At 39.0% G+C, this 13529-nt stretch overlaps 2 protein-coding genes across 2 annotated transcripts; one reads left to right on the top strand and one right to left on the bottom strand.

The window, feature by feature from the left end:
* Nucleotides 1-2824: 2824 nt before the first annotated feature.
* On the top strand, nt 2825-4748 carry LOC103952534 (solute carrier family 25 member 44-like). Its single transcript, XM_009364137.3, has one exon. The coding sequence runs from the start codon at nt 3431-3433 to the stop codon at nt 4466-4468; it is 1038 nt and encodes a 345-aa protein (XP_009362412.1). The 5' UTR covers nt 2825-3430; the 3' UTR covers nt 4469-4748.
* Nucleotides 4749-6609: 1861 nt separating this feature from the next.
* LOC103952543 (pentatricopeptide repeat-containing protein At5g65560) lies at nt 6610-13197 on the bottom strand. Its single transcript, XM_048590390.1, has 9 exons — nt 10973-13197; nt 10798-10856; nt 10650-10716; nt 10535-10578; nt 9407-9716; nt 9271-9303; nt 8314-8542; nt 7416-7548; nt 6610-7168 (listed from the first exon to the last, which is right to left on the bottom strand). Exons 1-9 carry the CDS (start codon nt 13167-13169, stop codon nt 6884-6886), a joined length of 3357 nt encoding a protein of 1118 aa, XP_048446347.1. The 5' UTR covers nt 13170-13197; the 3' UTR covers nt 6610-6883.
* Nucleotides 13198-13529: the final 332 nt, after the last annotated feature.

Here is a 13529-nt window from a genome sequence, read left to right as displayed (position 1 = left end):
AAAAAATTGGTTTGAATCATGTAATTATCTACATACAAATTAATTTATCTACTTATAAAATATTATACTAATTTACCTGCATTTTGAATCATGTAATTACCTACATACAAATATTATACTAATTTACCTACATTTAAATTAATTTACGTACTTATAAAATATTATACTAATGAATTAGTTAGAGGCTAGTCAATGGACTTTATTCAAGAAAACAAAAAGAGATGGATTTTAGTAGAGGAAAATATAGTTTCAAAGGGTAATGTCAAATTTTCAATATATTTTTCTACTCTCTCACCACTTAAGCTACCCAGGTCCCTACTGTTTTTTATTTTCTTGTTATTTATTGATGGTTGTGGTTTTGCTTTTCCAAATAATGGTATTTTTTAATTAATTTATATTGGCCAGTACAAATTAAAAGTGACTTTGCTGCCATTTCCCTTTTTTCTTTCTTTTTCTGAAAAAAAGAAAGAAACAGTTTCGCTAAAAATCTCTGTGAGTTTGTGTGTGAGAGTGTCCAAAGTCCAATATTGTAAAGCGTTTACTTTTGCAGCATTAGCTCCACTTTACCATTCATAAGCAAAAAACTCTACTGTCTGCAGATCGATGAAAAATTACTGAACACAAAAGGTCCCATGCGAGGAGGCTTTGTTGAGAACATCCTACATTAGAGATGAAGCTTTTGCGTTAAAAGATCTTGAGCCTCTAATCCACTTATTGCCAATTTATTTTATGTCGGAAGCATGCGTTACAACAAAAACGTAAAAAAATTCTCACATAAAGTGATCAGTTAGAAAGTTGAGTCTTATAAGCTGCTTGAGAGCCTCAGGCTGACTATTTATGTTTTACAAACATGCATAGAAATGCAATACGTACAGTGTACGTACTCTCTCCCTCGCAAAATCAGCTGCTGCTCCTCAAAGCTTCAACCGCTCAATCTGCGAGGTAACAGGTTCTCTTAAATGGCACATGTCACTACTGACTGTCAACCATTGTTTAACTATTTCAACATCCTCTTTTGCTTCTGCCAAGTGAAGAGGCAACGAACGTTGCGAATTCAACTCGCCTGTTTAATTTGGTCCATATTTCATTTGTAATGAAATCAAAGTGTGGATTTGTCAAGATTATCGACTTTCCTAGAGCTTGAAGACATAGTTTGTGCTAAATTCTTCAACGGCGGAGAGTGATTCGGCCGTGAAGGATTCGTTGCAGTGGATGGCACCAGCTCTGGGGAGCTCTGGGGAGTCTCTGCATCAATGAAACACAAGTCTTTACAGGTTGTTAATTAATACTTAAACTATGACAACTGGATGTAATTAAGAACAAATCTCTTCATAATTAGTGATCATGTTATCACCTGGAGATTTCGGAATGAAAATCTCATTTCGTAAAAGCACCTGTTAGTACACGATATGTTAAATACTTGCTATGAATGATACGACAATCCATAGCTATAGTTAGGGAATGGTTCGGTATGAGATATCGAACCAAAACTAGTATTCCGAATCTCAAACCGAAATTTTTCGCGACGGGAATTTGAAAACCAATCCCAAACCAAATTTTCGGGAATCTCGAAATATTTTCGGGATTTTAGGATAAATCGGGAATCTCAAATTAAAATATGAAATTATGAATTATTCTTCAAATATATAATTCAAGAACACATTCATGAACTAGGAATGTCATTTCATTCACACTACAATTTAATCAAATACTAGCATGCCTGACTGTTTTTATCATAGTCAAAATTCAAATTAATTAAACCCCTTTGGCAATCTGTTGAGAGACAAAAGAATCAAGCCTTCTGAAATCATCATCCATGACAGCAGCAATAATAAAATCCAAATGAATATCAAACAGAACATGAAAAATATGTAAGGTGTAGGGCATTCCAGGTTTCAGAGCATAAATTAGAAACTTGGTTCGAGATTTTCGGGAATTTTTTTCACCCCTAGCTATAGTAAGAAAAATGACTTACATAAAACAAATTAATTGCCACAATATGTTTTATTGCATGATATTGTACTAATAAATCACGACACGAAGTGATAATGAACTTATTTCATGCAAGTTACTCTTCAGCATAACTTATATGACATGAGCACACCGTCACGCGTTGTCTCGTACCAATAATGCAAAGAACATATGTCCTTATGTTATTAGCATGGGACGCCAAACGATAGTGTACACGTGCCATACAAATCTTTCTCCTACAAATTGATACACGAAGAGAAGCTCTACGTGTGGAGAGCTCCTGCCATCCAGAACTCGGATGTAATGGGTCATGAGGGTGGTGTGAAAGGAAGTAAGTTCATTACATAAGGTAGTGGTGGGTCTTTACGTTAGGAGCTGGGGTAAGTGTAAAATATTGTGTTTGGAGCCATATAGACGAGTGATCTAAATGCTGATCCCAAAATTTCCACCTACGTGTCGGCACTGATGGGCAACTGACTGTAGCATTGATGACTACCACAATCCCACATATCAACCCATCATTGCATACGGATCAATGTCAAACCTATCCCAACATAAGCCTTGACACAAGCCCAAAACTAGAAGAAATTTTTAATTGTAATGGAAACATAAGTAGTAGTATATCACGTATTTTAATAGTAGTGAGAAATTTTATTTTTAAAGTTATTAATTTTTTAGCATACATATCCCACCATTTATATAATAATATGTGGTGTACAATCTCGTGTACAGATCATATTGAAAAATCTCTCAAAAACCGATTAATATCTTGGAAAGTTCTCGAAATGATAATCGACACGTGTCCGCTTTCTCGATCCGAAAAACCCTCGCTACACTCCATAAATCTTGTCCACTCTCAAGCCTTCGAGCCCCTCTCTCTCCCCTCAATCCTTTTGCTCAGTCCACTTCGCTTTCTGTGTTACTCCTCACTCTCTCTCCCTCTTTCTAGATATTTGCAGCTGGGATTCCATCAATCTCCGCCGTCGATTCCGGAGGGATGAAGTCCTGAAGACGATGAAGATGAGCCCCCATGATCTTCTTCCTCTGCTGGTAAGAACCATCACTACCGATTGGGGTTTTTACATGAAGAAATGTTCGACCCATTTATGGTGATCCACGTGCGGTCCCTAATCTGGTTGCGCAAGAGGAAAAAGAACCCTAAAAATCCAGCAAAACCCACATCCCAATTAATCCCATAGCTCTCAAATCACGCCTTAAATTCTTCTTTTCTTACTAACAGTTCATTTCTTAGCAAAAGTTAACTTGTAAAGTTACAAGATTGTATTTTTTTTTCATTTCAAAATCTAAATTACTCTTTTCCTTTGCTGATTATTATCGGATTTGAGTGTTTCTCGAAAATTTGTCGATATCTTTAGTTGGGTAGGGAAGGATTTGGAAATCTTTAGTCGGAAGAGGGGTTTGGATTTTGTATCCTGATCGAATTTTGAAGGTGGCGAAGATGAGCTTGAGCGCGGCCGAGGACGATTCGGCTTCGGAAATTCACATCCCAGCTGATATAGATTGGCATATGCTGGACAAGTCCAAGTTTTTCTTTCTGGGTGCTGCTTTGTTTTCTGGTGTATCAGGTGCTCTGTATCCAATTGTAGTGTTAAAAACCCGTCAACAAGTGTCACCCACTCAGATTTCTTGCTTGAAGATGTCTTGTGCTATCATGCGCTACGAAGGTCCTAAAGGGTTTTACAGAGGTTTTGGGACCTCTCTGATGGGAACAATTCCGGCTCGAGCGCTTTACATGACGGCGCTTGAAGTTACCAAGAGCAATGTTGGGACTGTGACTGTTAGATTAGGATTTTCGGATACTACAGCTATGGCAATAGCGAATGGTGCTGCAGGGTTGAGCTCAGCCATGGCGGCCCAATTAGTTTGGACCCCGATCGATGTTGTGAGCCAGAGACTCATGGTTCAGGGCTGCACCAGCAGCACCAGACACATCCTCCCCAATGTGAGTTCTTATAAGTACAGAAATGGCCTTGATGCTTTTAGGAAAATTTTACATGCCGATGGATTGAGAGGATTGTACAGGGGATTTGGGATTGCGTCACTGACTTATGCGCCTTCAAATGCGGTTTGGTGGGCTTCTTACTCTGTTGCACACAGACTCATTTGGGATGGTTACGGTTGCTATATGTGTAAGAAAGATGAGAGTGGCTCAGGAAATGGGTCTAATTTGCGGCCTGATTGCAAAGCAATGCTGGCAGTGCAGGCGTTCAGTGCAGGCATGGCAAGTGGGTTTTCTGCTCTGATTACCATGCCGCTGGATACTGTCAAGACGCGCTTGCAAGTTCTGGATGCAGAAGAAAACGGGCAAAGAAGACCGCTGACAATAATGCAGACGGTGAGAAATCTGGTGAGGGAAGGAGGGTTTGCTGCTTGTTACAGGGGGCTAGGGCCTAGGTGGGCTTCAGTGGCAATGTCTTCCACAACCATGGTTACTACCTATGAGTTTCTCAAAAGAATGTCTACCAAGAATCAATAGAGCTGCCATTTCAAATCCTTCTTGACTTGATTAGGTTATATTGGCATGCCTACTGCCATATCTGGTAATGTAACTTTGTACATAGTGTAGAAGGTTTCTTTCATTTGTTTTGCCCCTTTGTGCAAGTAGTTTCATTCCGCTCTAACGATATGGCATTAGTAGATTGGTAACACTGCGTGTCGGTCGTTGACCCCAAGTCAATGGTCTTGAGACTTGTTATGGTAAGTCCAATGTGGAGGGGATGAACAGTAGAATGGGAAAGAAGTGAAGTTTTCATTGATGAGTAGGGCTATGTTTTGGATTATATGCTTGCAATCATCTAGTGGTATCTCTTTGTCATGTTGATTCAAAAAATCTGTTGATGTAAGACACTTTTGGAACTACCTTAATATTATTGTGGGTAAGCCCACTATCCAGAAATAACAAATGTAGGCAGAAATCTTGTGCAAAACTTGATTGGTGGAGTTGGGTGGGTGGTTCGGCTCTAGCCCCTCTCATAAGTTAAAAAAGAGAATATTTTCGCTCATCGTCCTGATCATCTTTAATACATACATGAACTTCAGGCTCAACGAATATTTATCATGTCACGTGATGAGTGGTTTGGATTCGATTGGAGTCGTCACATTGTCATTTCGCAAAGCTTTTTTAATGCTACGTGAATTTTCGGCTCAACAGACACTTCATTATGTAAGTAATTTGAATACAAGGGGATAGATATGTTTTGGTTTAAATGTCTGGCTGCCAGTTGGCCAAGCATGTTTAATGAAAATGTGTACTTCTAGCTTAATGAATGCTTTATTAGGTTGCGTGATGAATAATTTAAAAGAAAAATGAATGAAAAGTGTTTGAAAACTTTGAGTTTTAACGATAAAGATAAAATAAATGGTAAAGTAAATAGTACTAGGATTAACTTTTTAATGTAAAAATATAATTTTTTGTTAAAATAAATAGTACCGAAAGTTTTTCGTTAAAATTTCTTAATTTAAATGAATGACAAGATGAATTTGTAATCAGCTTCATCAGATGAGTTCAACAAACTTGCAATAAAACAAAAACAAAAAAAGAGGAGGCGGTAACGGTGTGGAAAGGCCATGACAGCATATGCGTCCGGTGTGGAACAGCCTTTTTGTTTTTAAATGGAACCCAAACTCCAAAACCTGGTGCGAATCCGATGCAATGCAAATAACCATGGACCATCAAATCTTGGACGTTTTCTCAAATTTCTATGGACCATCAGAGGACAGAGTGGGTCTCACGTGCTCTGTCCCTATATTCTCTCTCTTTTCTTTCCCTGTCTTATCCTCATGTGACACCCTCCCTCACAGCTGAGTGTCTTATCCTCAATGTGACACTTCGGATCTCTTCCATCAAGGTTATCGGATTAAATAATTTGGATCTTTGAAATTTTAACTAATGGTAAAAAATTAATATAATTTTTAAAGGACCAAAACAAATGAGCCGTTGAAAAAAATTTCAAAAGCCCGGATCATTTGATCCGATGATCTTGATGGATATTTCTTTCCTCTCTTTCCTGTGACAGTCTGGCCCTGAAATGTCCATTGAAAAGATTTATATAACACGGATATAATGATACTGAGGCTCATCGGGTCATGGGTCGATAATGCAATGTAATATGTAAGTTTTTTACATTTAATATTGCACTATTTGCTCGAGACACCAAAGTGATAGTGTACATGCTTCATATCATCGTTAAGAGTAACAGTGTTTAATATAATACATATGACACACAAACACAAGTCTGAACCGTTAGATCAACATAACTTTTTATAATCAGTGAATTTCCGAAGACATGGAGGCCCGCAACGAAAAAGGACCAAGTATTTAGCACATACGCTTTATTATTGTCTTTGACATCAAACACCAGTTTGGGCTTGGGCAGGTCCAATTCATTACCTATACAGAGACTGGACATTGAGCCCCGATTCAACAAAGCGCTTCTGTTAGAAGCGCTTTCATTATACTTCGAAATTTTCACTTCATATCCCAAAGAGGCCTTTGATTCCAGTTCGAAGCACAAGGGCAATGAAGAAAAAACAGATTCGCCTCTCTTTAACACCCCTCACCTAAGCGTTTTGCGCCTCTCAGAATCGAAGTTCAGAGACAAATAGGACACAATCTGATGAAAATCCAAATGTGAAATAGACACGCGAACTTTATAAACACTGGACTACATTCACGCAGACAGATAACAAGTCCCACTCACAGGGAGGAAAACGTTTCCGACCCAAGTTTAAATATCCTAACTTCAATTGAAATAAATAGCAGACTTGCAACCTACACAACATATAAAGATCCGAGATAAAATTTCCTAAAGTTACAAGCTTGAGACCGAGAGAAAACCTGACCTAGATAATTAGCAGTCAACCACGAGAATTCGTATCCACAGAAAAACCATCAATGTTTGGCTCTCTTGTTGCTGCAAGATGGGCATTTGTACTGCTTAATATGCTCGGCTCTTGCTGGCGTGATCTTGACACACTTACCGTGGAACCACTTCTCGCAGATATCGCAGCAAATCCAAAACTCATCAGCTGCGTAGTTCTCTCCACAGGCCCCACACAGTGTCTCCCCATGCTCATCCTCATCCTCTTCTTCATCTTCCACACCTTCTTCCTCGTCCTCCTCCGCGTCCTTTGATTGCAATGCCTTTGAATGCCTGGGTTGAGGCTCAGAACCTCGCTGCATTTGCCAACCGAATATGAAATAAGTTACAATGTAGCCACGTTGTTCAGAAACCAAAAACTAATGTATTCATCTTCCACTCTGATGTTGGAACGGCATCACAATATTTACAGAAATTTCAGAGTTAATTTTTCCATTGTAAATATGTTATGAATATACCAAAGTATCAACATGGGCACAACTATAAAAACATAAGCAGAAACATCAAACAATCCAGAAACTAGCAATCAATCCTTTTCCAAACCTTAGAGTTTGACTTAGATCTGTTGCTGCCATGATTTGAATTTGATGACTTCTCCTTCACTTGTTTCTTGGCTGTCCCTGTCACAACCTCGAATATTGTTGGAAGTTCATTTATCATATTAAAAAGGCGTTTCCTGCAATGTACATACCAACATCGTATTGGTAAGTGAATTCAAGATCGCTAATACGACAAGGCTGCCACACAAAACTAGAAGAGGTCACAAGAAAATGAGATTTAGATTGTAGTCAGCAGTCCAAACCACCACATGAAGGCAATGGTACATAAGTACAATCTCAGAAAGGAAATACAAAATTCCTCTTTTCTGGCGATGCTCTTTATTAATAGGCCACGTAACCTTATACATAAAAAATTTAAGTAAAAGAATCCAGAAAAGGTAACCGAAAAAAGAATCCAAAATCCAAACACCTTCAACTACATTCCTAATAAAGATGTCAGAAGAAAATAACACAACTATCAACTATGGCACGATCACCTTCTACATCTTCCAAAAAGAACAGAATCAATCATTTAAAACAGCTGTGAACAGTCGTCAAGGAAGTAGGCCACAAAGTATCAACTGTACTACAGCTCAACCCAAAACTTACGATTAGGCCATTGGAGTTTTCCTGAAAAGAAGAATTACACAGCAAACACACACATGGGCGTGTGCACATATATTGGAACATAAAAAGTTTTAAAACAGATAACGTAATGTCAGGACGGTGATTTTGCCCTGACTTGACTTCTTGGGAATAAAGAAAGAATTTCAAATGCCCATACGCAGGAACTTGGCCTGACCTAAAAACAAGTGATACGTCAACTCTGAACCCACAATTCGAATCCACTGAATCATACAGAATCAAACCACGCATTTATCATATGGTACAAAGAAGCATACCTATCAGCCTTATCAAATCCAAACCTAGCACCAAAATAAAATGCCACTGCAAGCAACCATGCGTCACTGTGGACAGCAACCAAGGATAACCAGTCCTTTTCTTGCATCCCATCTCTCGCAAAGTTGATACCAAGCGCTGGCTCCGGAAGCTCTGGGGGAACCTCCTCCGCAGGCAAATTAACCTCCCACTGCTCGCTTGGAAATCCATAAAGGCAAAGATTTTCCTTCTCTGTCATTAAAGATGTTTAAGGTAACGTTCAGGCTTTAGAATTAACCGCTACAGAAGCTTTCAACAGTTGCATTCTCCTTTTTCATCAATTTTTTTAACAAAAGAACCCAAAACCCCCCACTTCAACCCATCTGCCTTGAGAAACATTGATTTTGTCTTTGAGGTGGGAATTCAAACTACTTCTGTCAATACCCGATCAAACCGCAACAATTCAATTCAACTTTTGAAAGTTGAATTAGACGTATAAACACAACTAAATTCATTGCTCTAATAATTTTCAAAAGAAAAAAAATTTACTTTTTAAGTTTTTATAGACTCAACTGATACTGCATTATTGAAAAATAAAAAAAAGAGCAACCCCACTCAACAAGGCTCCCCGCTTTGCGAGGGGCGGGAGAATGCAAATAAATTTACCAACAATAAAAAAAACCGAAAACTGAATGCTAATGAAAGTGAAAATTCACTACCAGTGCAAAATTCATGAAGTAAACTGTAAAGGGAAACAACTTAAGTTAAAAATTAGATTATTTAATGATTTATTTTCTTAAATTACTAAAAAATCCTCTCTTTCACACACGTGTCAAATTCACCAGAAATTATTAAACAAAAACCCTAATTCAGTTCCTTCAGGAAAAAAAAGCCCATTCTGTCAAATAACCAGACAGCACCTGCACTAAAATTAAACAATTAAAAAAAAACAGAAATAAAATCAAGGAAAAAACGCTAACCAGGGTCACACTGCTGAAAAAAGTCTTCGACCTCTGCAACCACATAAAATAAGAAAATTTAATATTTCATCGAATTTCCATAGATTTTGAAGCAAGAGCACAGAGTTGAAGAAAAAAATTGGAGCGAAAAGGTTACCGGTGGTGAGAGCTTTAATCATGCCGGCCCTCCGCCCTTTGAAGTCTCTGAAGACCTCCTCCACCGTGCGCGGGTTGTACGGAGCACCGCTGTCCATGTCTTCACAATTGCAGAGTGGGGGAAAAAAAGAGGAGGGAAAGGTTGGGAAATATTTTGACCTCTGACTCTGAGTCTGAGAGGAGAGAGGAGGGAGGAGAGAGAGAGAGTGGGCGTGTGGGAGACAGAGAGAGATGGGACGGATTTGAATCGGAACGAAATGGATTAATAAAGCGAATTTGATAAAGGGGGAAGAGTCCGTGAGGCTGACGAACTAACAGGCCCAAAATATTTTCAAAAATAAAAATAAAAATAAATCGAAATTTTCAGTTTGTTGTGGGTCCCTGATAGACTACGACTCGACAGGGCTTTTCGGCAAATTTGGTTTTGACAGATTTCAGGGAGTAAATTGTAATTTCCATAAATCAAATTTATTCCTTGTCATGTAGAGTTTCAACTTAATTAAAGCGACAGTCTAACTTAATGACGTAATACCATGTTGTGAAAATTTTACACTTCACGAGTCTATCAATTTCGGATCCCTTCCGTCAAATCCTACCAATCAATAAATTCAGACCCTTAAAATTTGATTCAAATATTAAAGTTATTATAATTTTAAATGACCTCCTGTTTTTAGGCGTTTGATCAAATTTCAAAAGTACAAATTTGTTGATAAATAAGATTTGGTGGAAGGGATCCGGAGAAGTTCATTTCCATCCATTTTAATCAAATAGAAATTGATTAATATTTCATAAATAGTTCCGTAGCAATTTGAATTTATTTTATACAATTAGTATGAGCTATGACATATTGACATGAAAGCCGATGGGAAACCCATTTGCCTCCTTCCCCGACTGGAGAACAACATTGATTTTGATCAAGAAAATTTGGCTTCTGCTTCACTACGCAATTCGTCAGACAATCGATTCGTCCCTGATCTGAAAAGAAAACAAATCAACGCGTGTTTGAGCTTCACGTCGAAGGAAAATATGAGGCAGACGATATAAAAACACGAAAAATCGAAGAGTTTACTTCTTCATGACTCCCATCATACTCATCAAAAACTAGTTACCAAATAAAAGATCCTTGAACCTGCATTACTGTTGTTTCACGATCAAGTAACCTCCATTCTTTCCCTACACACAGACAAATGTTCAACTAGCACCCTTCTGTAAGTATCTGCATCAGGCGCATCTCTTACGCTTACCATCAAATAACGTCTTACCCTCAACTGCCATCCCTTTTTCCTTGACCAAAACCGAAAAGCTCTCCAACTGAAAATGTAATTGTTCCACAGAAAGTCTGCATTGCCATATTCACGTTGTCATCCTTGCAGTGACTCTTTATTATGCAACCATGGAGGGGGTATCAAGCTCGCGACCATTCAAAAGCATGTCGCGAACAAGCTTTTCAACTTCCACCATGAATCAGAGCATTGTAAGTAAACAGATCAAGATCACAACCCTGCTTCTCTATTTCATTCATACACTTGATCGCCTCATCCAACTCGCCTTTCTTACAATACCCATCAATCAAAGTTGAATACGTTATTGGGTAGACAATCCTTACTTTCCCTCATCTGACTCAAAACTCGCCTCGCACTATCAAAATCACCCGCCTTACAAAACCCATGAATCATAGTTTTGTAAGTAATCACATTTGGCTCGCAGGTCATTTCATCAAACAGTTTCTGAGCATTCTCCATTTCACCCATTTTACAAAATCCATGAATCAGAGCATTGTAAGTAACTTGATTGGGCTCACATCCCTGCTTCTCCATTTCACTCATGCACTTCATCGCCTCCTCCAACTCGCCCTTCTTACAATACCCATCAATCAAAGTTGTATAAGTTACCGTATTGGGCAAACAATCCTTGCTCTCCCTCATCCAACTCAAAACTCGCCTCGCCCTATCCAAATCACCCGTCTTACAGAAACCATGAATCAGAGCACTGTAAGTAACTTGATTGGGCTCACATCCCTGCTTCTCCATTTCACTCATGCACTTCATCGCCTCCTCCAACTCGCCTTTCTTACAATACCCGTCAATCAAAGTTGTATAAGTTACCGTATTGGGCAAACAATCCTTGCTCTCCCTCATCCGACTCAAAACTCGCCTCGCCCTATCCAAATCACCCGTCTTACAGAAACCATAAATTAAAGAACTGTAAGTAAACAGATCAGGCTCACAATCCTGCTTCTCCATTTCATTCATACACTTGATCGCCTCCTCCAACTCGCCTTTCTTACAATACCCATCAATCAAAATTGAATATGTTACTGTATTGGGCAAACAATCATTTTTCTCCCTCATCTGACAAAACACTTTCCTTGCACTATCAAGATCACCTTTTTTACAAAATCCAAGAATCATGGTATTGTAAGTAATCACATCTGGCTCACAAATCATTTTATCAAACACTTTCCTTGCATTATCAAGATCACCCTTTTTACAAAATCCATGAATCAGAGCACTGTAAGTAACTTGATTGGGCTCACATCCCTGCTTCTCCATTTCATTCATACACTTGATCGCCTCCTCCAACTCGCCTTTCTTGCAATACCCATCAATCAAAATTGAATATGTTACTGTATTGGGCAAACAATCCTTTTTCTCCCTCATCTGACAAAACTCTTTCCTTGCACTATCAAGATCACCTTTTTTACAAAATCCAAGAATCATGGTATTGTAAGTAATCACATCTGGCTCACAAATCATTTTATCAAACACTTTCCTTGCACTATCAAGATCACCCTTTTTACAAAATCCATGAATCAGAGCACTGTAAGTAACTTGATTGGGCTCACATCCCTGCTTCTCCATGTCATTCATACACTTGATCGCCTCCTCCAACTCGCCTTTCTTGCAATACCCATCAATCAAAATTGTATATGTTACTGTATTGGGCAAACAATCCTTTTTCTCCCTCATCTGACCACAAACCTTCCTTGCGCTATCAAAATCACCCATCTTACAAAACCCACGAATCATGGTACTGTAAGTAATCACATCTGGCTCACAAATCATTTCATCAAACACCTTCTGGGCATTCTCCATTTCACCCATTTTGCAAAACCCATTAATCATTACGCTACAAGTCGAGACATCGGGCTTCACCATACCTTCCTTCACAATCTGATCATATATTTCCTTAGCTACACTCATCCTGTCAGCCCTAACCAGAGCACCCAAAATCGCATTGTACGAAAACAAGCATTTCCCGTTCTCGATCAACTTGGCCTTGTGAAACCAATCCATGGCGGCTCCGATATCCCCTCGTCCGCCATGAACTGCGATAAACCTGCTGACCAAGAAATCATTGAGTCTATTGGATTCTTGAAGGAGTGAGGCAGCGGTGGAGAAGAGAGAGTGGGAGAGGAGGAGGTCGGTGATGGCCGCGTAGCAATGGTGAGTGTGGGAATAATTGTTGGGATTAGGGTTAGGGTTTGAAGCCCAGTTGAAGAAGAAGAGGGCACGGTGAGGGTTGGCCTGAGATTTGATTACGTGGATTACAAGGCTTGGTTTCAGGAGAGGCGAGAAACGGTTGAGAGCCGCTAAACCCAGATTAGAGCGGTCGGGTTTTTGTGGGTTTAGAATTTTCAGAAGGGAGTTTATGCGGACTGCCGCATTGAAATCTGTAGTTGTGAGAGATGGGTTGATTAGGGCTCTGGCTGGTGTAGCCATTGATTTCCTCAAAGCCCTTCCTTCCACAGTAGAAGGTGGCATTGTCGGTAACTCCCTCGCCCGAGCTCGTTTAGTATTTCTTCAAAAAGTACTTAAATTTTTTTTGAAATTGAAAATTAATTTCATCAAAAACATTTTTGATTATTTTAAATAAATGTACTAAACCCATCCTAATGCATTATAAATAGTACCTAACGAAAACTGACCGTACGATATACGATAAACGGGAATCCTCTTAGGTCAATTAGGAACCGGATCCCATCCAGATCCACCAAAACTGAGCCCACTAATCAATGAATTCGGACCGTTAACTTTTAAGGAGCTCCCTATTTGTAGCTGTTTGATCAAATTTTAACGGTCTGAATTTATTGATTAGTGAGCCCAGTTTTAAAAGATCTGAAG

The sequence above is a fragment of a genome, unplaced genomic scaffold (genome assembly GCF_019419815.1).
Source record: "Pyrus x bretschneideri cultivar Hongxiangsu unplaced genomic scaffold, Pyrus_bretschneideri_v1 Contig1, whole genome shotgun sequence".
Lineage (NCBI taxonomy): Eukaryota > Viridiplantae > Streptophyta > Magnoliopsida > Rosales > Rosaceae > Pyrus > Pyrus x bretschneideri.
Note: the sequence above shows the minus strand (reverse complement) of the source record. Positions and strands in the feature narration are given on the sequence as shown.

Excerpts from the sequence above, each read along its gene's own strand:
- LOC103952534 (XM_009364137.3), top strand. The coding sequence starts at position 3,431 with ATGAGCTTGAGCGCGGCCGAGGACGATTCGGCTTCGGAAATTCACATC.
- LOC103952543 (XM_048590390.1), bottom strand. The coding sequence starts at position 13,169 with ATGCCACCTTCTACTGTGGAAGGAAGGGCTTTGAGGAAATCAATGGCT. Across the intron at positions 10,857-10,972 it reads TAACGTATTCAACTTTGATT|TTGAAAAGCTTGTTCGCGAC; the intron begins GATGGGTATTGT and ends TCATGGTGGAAG. Across the intron at positions 9,304-9,406 it reads GATTAAAGCTCTCACCACCG|AGGTCGAAGACTTTTTTCAG; the intron begins GTAACCTTTTCG and ends ATGTGGTTGCAG.